The following is a 7,141-nucleotide window of genomic DNA, read 5'->3' on the forward strand; positions in this document are numbered from 1 at the left end:
AAAATATCTGGCTAGTCTAAACCTGGAGTAAAAGATTTTTTTTTGATAGCCATTTGTCCTGTGTTCAGCCGTGGTTGCTGGTGTCCTGAAATGTGCTGCCTTCCATGACGTCAACAATGAACTCTTCCCTTATCCTCTGCTCTCCATCTGGCCCACTGCAGTTCAGAACAGATTGTTTTGAGTTCCACAGCGTTTACTGTACCAGTTGGTTTCAGGGTACAGCTGAAGTACAAATAAATGTTAGCTTTGGTTTGAGTCTCAGCAAGGAGCAGCAGCACACTAGCGTGCTGAGTTGCTGCAAGCTTTCCCATCACCAGTGTGAAGACTCCTGGCAGCCTCAGGGGCCAAGTCATGTTGGAGCGCTCTTTAAAATAGCACACTAATTCTCCCCAGCTCCTCTCACTAAGACTCAGGCTTCTCCACAAGTCAGAGATGGTGTCATGCAGAACAGCTACTTAGCTACACTGGGTTCAGGGTGAGAGCCTGCTTCTCTGTCCAGTGTTAGGGTGATCATCCATTTACCCCAACTTGGCTGCACTGGCCACAGAAGTCTGTTTGCAGTTTCTGACCAAATCCCCGAGATCTTGCTAAGACAACTTGTGTGTGACCGCCCCCCCCCGGCAACCCCCGCCTTACACACACCCAGGGATTACATCCATTTGCCTGTGTCCTCTACAACCGGTATGTGTCAGGCACCTGGCAGATGCTCAGAGTTCTAATGGATTCTCCGCCTCCTGTTGGAATTCATGTCTGTCAGATACAAATTGCCCAAATTTAGGTAGTTCTTATTTTTATCGTCTGTAACATAGGCTCTAGCCATATCATCTGGATCATCTATCTTTAAAGATATCGTTTATTTGAACACATACAGTGGACTCTCACTAGCTCAGGAATTAGTCACAATTACTGCCAACACTGCTAACGCCGCGTGGGCGCACGGGGGCTGCAGCGCGGCTCCTTCCTGCCTGTACTTTGCTTTCTCCCCCAAGAGAAGTGGAAACAAGTGGCAGAGGGCTTCAGTGTAACAACATGCTTTCGTTCTTACTACTGTGCACCACACACAGAAACAGCGAAGATGGTAGAGTCTATGTTCTTTGACCATAATAAAGAAGAAAAAAAAATCTTAAAAATTTCAGAAACAATGGTAACAGAATCAGAAATCTTGGGGGGAAAAAAGTCAGAGAAGCCTTCACAATCTCACTGGAAAGTCCTTGCTAGAATACGAGGAAATGAACAGCTAGCTACTCAAATACTAGGGTCGCTGCTCATAGAAACCACAGCTTCCACACTCCACAGAACTCGCAAAGCGCTTCATGATCTGGCCTCCGTGTTCTATGCCCTGCCTACCAGTCAGTGGTCTTTCCTAATGCCTCCACCAGGAGTGTCTTCTTGGCTTAGGGATTGCAATGGTGTTTTGTGCCTTAAACACTTTCTCCATTTTTTTCCTGCCTAACTCTGGTCCACCCTTCAGAGCTCAGCGTAAGTATCATCTCTTTAGGGAGACCTTATTGAAACTCACCTATGAGTTTTGGGCCTCCAGCTATCTCTCTAGATTGATTCACACTCACAGAACTCTGGATTGCAGCATTTACTACAATAATAATTACATGCTATTAATCTCGCCCACAAGACTGAAAGGTTTATGAGGAAGACTGTTGCTCTTGCTAGCCACTATATCAGCAGGGGCCCAGCCCCTGGTATACAGCAGGTACTTAGTATACTCTCCCCAGACACATGAATTTTTTTCTAGATCTTCCCAGAGGAGACACACAACATTTATGAGCTTGGTGGTGGAGAGGGTAGCTGAAAGGCCACAGTGATGAAAGAGTTTAGGGCTGGTTGGCTGGCTGGGGAAGCAACAAGGAATGAGACTACAAGATGTTCATTTAATAAGTTCCCCCAACATCCCTTCCCCTCCCAAAACAAGTCATTAAAGAATGATTTACACACTCATTTCTTAAGAGAATGAAGTAAGCCTCCGATTATAAAACCAAGGCCAAAATATTCTGCTAAATTAGAATGTGTTCAAGAAACCCGTCACAGTTCAACAGGATTAGACTTCAGCATGGAGGTAACTGTGATATGCCACACATCATCTTCAAGTCGGGAGGCTAATCATCCTCCAATATGTGGGAAGATAAGCAACAGTCTTGCATCTGTGCTCCGTCACCGAGGAAGAGATTCCCTTTCCTAATGGACAAACACTATTTCTTTTTCGCTGCTCTTTTCCCTTCTCCTTTCCTTGGTTTCCCCTTTCCACGAAGCTTCTTTAGACGTAACTGCTCATCCTTAAAATCCTGGTGTTCATCTCTGAAAGAAGAAATCAGCAGTCAAATATACTCAGCGCTGTGCCCATTGCTTGGTCAGGCTGTCAGTCCTTGATTTCCACAGGCACCTGGTCAACGTGGTGAACAATAAGGAGTCCCCCCACAGATGGGCTGTGCTGCTAAAGTTCTCTGTTAAGTCAGGTTCCCCTCGCAGATCCAGTGGCACCAGTTCAAGTCAATTCGCAGGCCAGCCTGGTAACCTGCACGACCCAACACTAACAATTGATCCAACACTACTGATTACCCCAACTATCCCCGTAACACTAGACTAACCAGTGAGAGGAACTTCAAGACCTGCAAACCCTAGAAATCAGCAACTGCTGCTAGGGGAGGAGGTCTAGTGGAAGCTGCCTTAATGGATACTTCACCAAAAAGGCTGCTGGGGAAAGGCTCAGGCAGAAGGTGGCCTAGGGAGAAGGCAGCCAGGATCGTTTGTACACATGCATAAACAAGACCCCCAGACTGCACACCAATGTCTGTAGTCTAAGACTAACTACCTAAAAATGCCTAAAAACAGTTCCTTGCTTAAATCTGTAAGGTCTGGAATCCATTTGCACCTAGACTCAGTAGCTGTGTGACCTACTGCACCTTAGCCTCCCTTCTTCCTGTAAAGTGTGGCAAAAAGATGGTGCATGCATTAAACATACAAGAGGAGTTTACTGGACCCAGTTTTTAGCTCCCTAGCTGTGTTAACATACATTGGTTTTACAGGATATGCTGTTTCATTTCATCACTGTCACGGATACAATAGAACACTTTAGGATTGCTTATGATTATTCCCAAATAATCTTTTTGCAACAGAGCAAATTCTTCTAAAACATAAGTCAGATGATGTCACTTCTCTATTCACAACCCTGGAAGTGGCTCCCATTTCATCCAAGGCCAAGGCCACAGTCCTTCCTGGGGTCTTCAGAGCCTTCCCCGCCTGCCTCCATCCTAGTGTTCTGGAACATGCCAGGCTTACTCCTGCCCTGAGGCCTCTGCTGTGCTCTTGACTCTGCCCTGAAGGCTCTTCCTCAGACCCTACCTGGCTCACTCACAAGTCTCAGCTTAAACCTCACCTCAGTGAGGCTGGCCCTGCCTGTCCTGTCTAACACCGTGACTGTCCCTCTTGATCCTGCTTGGCCTGCTCCACTATCTTCCCCCCCTCATGGCACATTCAAGTCTGTAACGTATCACATACTCTGTTCCTTCAATAGGCTTTTGCCCCTTCTTCCCTCCCTCCCCACTCATCACCCACCAGCCAGAAAGCAAGCTCCAAAGGCAGACGTCTTTGTCTCTGAGATGATGCCGCCGCCCGGGGAACCTGCCTGCCTGAGTGAGTCACTGTTTCTGAGAACCTGTGCTTCCCGCCCCCTTTGCAAAGCTTTGAGTAATATTTTCTGTATTGAAGATTGTCTAGTTCACCCTGCCTAATGCCACAGGAGGCCTTGTGTTAGAGGCGCCATTTACCATAACGAGAGACAAACACACAAAAATAATTGTGCTTTTCCACAGATAACTAAATGTTAAGTGGTTTTCCCTGTCCCCAAAGAGAGTCAAGGCTTTGTTTTTCAAACAAATGGAGAGAGGCAGCAAACTGATAAATTAAAATAGCTGGATGTGATTTTGTTATGGGCTATAGTTTTCTACTCAAGAGATCTGCATTCCAATATTATATTTTGGGTCATAATAAAATTAATTTTTATTTTCTGAATCCAGACTGAGGCAAGGCAGTGAGTCCCCAAAGCAATTCCAGAAATACAAACTATGTCATGGATTACAATATTGAATTATCTACTAAAAAAAAGTATTCTCTTTTGTTCATTTCTCTTTTCCTAGCACCCATCTTAAGTGCCAGAATATGAAAGGTACTTAAAATATATTTTTTAGATATATGAATGAACCATTCTTAGCTTTCGAGACCGGACCATTAATTTTTTTATCATATTAGAATGGACAGTCCCAAATTAATTTTATATTACTGTACAAACACATGAGCAATTAAAATGTTAAACTGAAAAACAAAGTAGGTGTTCTCGTGAAGTTTGAATTCTTTTATAGTGAGCATGAATTAGTTTGTTAACTAAAACCTGTTTTTAAAGAAAATGACCTCATAGGTTTAGTTTTCTTTCTAAGAAGTCAAGTCTCCGGCACCCGGCACCCACCTCCCACACGGGTGAACATGCAAATGCACGGTGGGAGGCATCTGTGCAATCTGCAGCCTGCTCCTAACGAGCCACAGCTTGTTTAAACCAAATTAGTTGATCAAGAAGTCTATCAACTAAGAACACCAAAAGAGGGAGGAGGAGATAGAAAACGCCAACATGGCAAGACAGGAGGCTCCGAGTGAGCAAGGCTGCAGAATGGCTGGGGGCTGGGCCTCTGCCGGGCAGTGACGAGGCTGCGCAATGGCTGTGGGCGCTTCTTTTTGGAGCTGGGGGATTCCCCTCATCCTTCCAAAGCGCTCTCAGTCCTCTGGTAGCTGGGTGTCTGGTCCGTGTCAGTTACATTTACACATAAGTAACACATGTGCCGTAAGAGTTGCTTCCTTTTTGTTTTTTGTGTGCCTAGTATCGATTACAGGTTTTGAAAAAAGCCTCCCCTCTCCCGCAAGCGGTACCTTCTATCCGGGTGCTATCATGAGACTACAAAATAAGGATAGAAATGCTAATCTTTTCCTTTTCTGATCTACTGGAGAAAAAAAAAAAAGATCTCATTTATTCTGTTTCGTTTTTACCTGTAGAGGCCAAAAAATCGTAGCGTCCCCATCAGGGCAAAGTAAGTGTTGTGATCTGGATACCAGTTGTAGGTCTCCTTCCTCTTGGCCAGAGGCTGCTCACTAAATAGTTTTACCACCTTCATGGATTTGGAGTCAGTGGGCCTGGCAACTTCACCGAACAGCCGGGCACTCAGACGACTCATGCGCAGGGCGTATTCTGAGAGGGAAGCCATTTCCTGAGGCTCGACAGCAGGACCAAGAGTCCCTGCAGCTAATAAGAGAGACGAATAGGTTAGTGCAAAAATTCCGGGACTACCTAATTAACACTGTAGACAATGAGCACACAGTGGGCCACGCGATCAGCCCAGGGCTGGCAGGACCTGCCCGCTAGGGTGTCTCTGCAGTTGCTACCATGCTTTATGGTCACACATTTCCCACTGGGTGTTCAGACGTTGCTCCCTCGCTCTCCTCTCCTTTTTCACAATGGACTATGCTTTGATGGTGCGTTTCTTACTGATAGTCCACCTATTTGTAGACCAGATGAAGAGGACGGGAAACAAGTTCTCCTACCGCAGCACTATCATTATACCTTCAGAAAACACCCACCTAAGCAATCTGCAAAATAAATGTGCTGACTGCTTACCATCTAAAGGTTTAATCATGGCAGAGAAATAATTATGCTGTTGTCTTTATTATCAGCCCTTTGAACATTGTGCTCCTCAAAGGGCTCCAGATGGCTCTGAGAACTGCTAATGAGTTATGAGGTCATTTAGCCTGGAGGTTGCTAGATAGAGTTCTGTCTAGAGACTAGGCCATCAGGGAAAAACAAACAGATAGTAGTCTTACAGAAATAAGCCCAACAGCTCAAAAGATCCATTTTATTCCAGAATAGGAGGTACTTACAATTGTGATGTTACTAATTGTCCATCTAACAGATTTTGCTTTAATGCAAGGTAAAGACCAGCTAAGTCTTTATTAGCTGAAAACAGTAACTTTTTCTTTAGAGGCATGCAATGTTGAAATAGGCATAATGATTAGAATATGCAGGAGTTGCAGCTAACGTATCAAAATGGTAAAATCAAGATTGTTGCTAGTAGAGTAACTATCTCATCCATTCAGATAAGACATAGGGGTTACTACTGGCAGAATGCTAATGAAATGTTTGTAGTGATAGGAGTCTTTGCTGACTGAGCCTAGGTGATAGTTTAGTGAGGATGAAAAGGAGAACTCCAAACAGAAAACAGGTATAAACCTATCTTGATAGAATAATGGGAGATTGTCATAAGAAAAAAAAAAAAACCTAAACAGGAATGCCAAGTGCATTTCAAAACAGTTCTTTTCAGAAAACAAAACAAACCCGGGCATTTAAATCATGAAAACACTTTATGTCCATTTCAGGAGCAGAGGCTGACTTGATACCAAATGCAGGATGGTAAACATTTACCATTCCAAACAACTAACCCTGCAATCTTGGGTTAACAGCACCACCTGAGGGCCAGTGATGGGAGAAGTGTCCCAACAAAGCTCTCTTGCTAAGAGCTCCTTCCCTGGGATAGGCTTTCAGAAGTGTTCCTTTTTCTTTCAGTCTTCTCAGTTTACAGACTCACTTCTCTCTTACCTCTGCTCCATTATGGGGATGCAAATGGGTTGGGGTTTTGGGGTTAAGGTTACATTTTCATCAATAAGAAAGTCATTAGCAGTTAATGTGTAATGGAGAACAATAACTCAGTGCTATAAATCTCTAAAGTTGCCTTCAGAAGTTACTCTTTAGTTCACTTTGACTTTTTAAAAGATTTACTTATGCATACAGGAACTGGAGTTTACACTAGAGGTGTGGGGGTATGGAGTGAGGGGTGGTGAGGGGACTCACCAGAGACAGAGCTGGGAGCAGAACAGGCAGATCTACTGAAATACTCTGCAGGGGGGAGCAGTGTAAGACAGGAGAGGTCTGCTGAGCTGGGTGGCTCACTCCCTGGTGGGGGATTTAACTAGTGCTGCAGTGCCTGGCAATAGCTTGATAGTGCTGAGCTTTAACCCCTGACCACCAGGGAGGCAAACAAAGTTTACAGGGCTACTGTTAAGAAATATATATATATATATATATATATATATA

At 44.4% G+C, this 7,141-nt stretch overlaps 1 protein-coding gene across 1 annotated transcript; it reads right to left on the reverse strand.

Annotated features, from left to right (window-relative positions):
• Positions 1-1,866: 1,866 nt before the first annotated feature.
• Positions 1,867-5,296, reverse strand: MRPS33 (mitochondrial ribosomal protein S33). The gene is made up of 2 exons (XM_004677090.2): positions 5,047-5,296; positions 1,867-2,310 (listed from the first exon to the last, which is right to left on the reverse strand). The coding sequence occupies exons 1-2, from the start codon at positions 5,259-5,261 to the stop codon at positions 2,205-2,207; spliced, it is 321 nt and encodes a 106-aa protein (XP_004677147.1). The 5' UTR covers positions 5,262-5,296; the 3' UTR covers positions 1,867-2,204.
• Between the last annotated feature and the right edge of the window lie 1,845 nt (positions 5,297-7,141).

The sequence above is a fragment of the Condylura cristata genome, unplaced genomic scaffold (genome assembly GCF_000260355.1).
Source record: "Condylura cristata isolate star-nosed mole 26May11 unplaced genomic scaffold, ConCri1.0 scaffold00005, whole genome shotgun sequence".
Lineage (NCBI taxonomy): Eukaryota > Metazoa > Chordata > Mammalia > Eulipotyphla > Talpidae > Condylura > Condylura cristata.

Coding starts and splice junctions, on each gene's coding strand:
- MRPS33 (XM_004677090.2), bottom strand. CDS start 5,261: ATGGCTTCCCTCTCAGAATACGCCCTGCGCATGAGTCGTCTGAGTGCC. Junction 2,311..5,046: donor CGATTTTTTGGCCTCTACAG/GTAAAAACGAAA, acceptor TTCTTCTTTCAG/AGATGAACACCAGGATTTTA.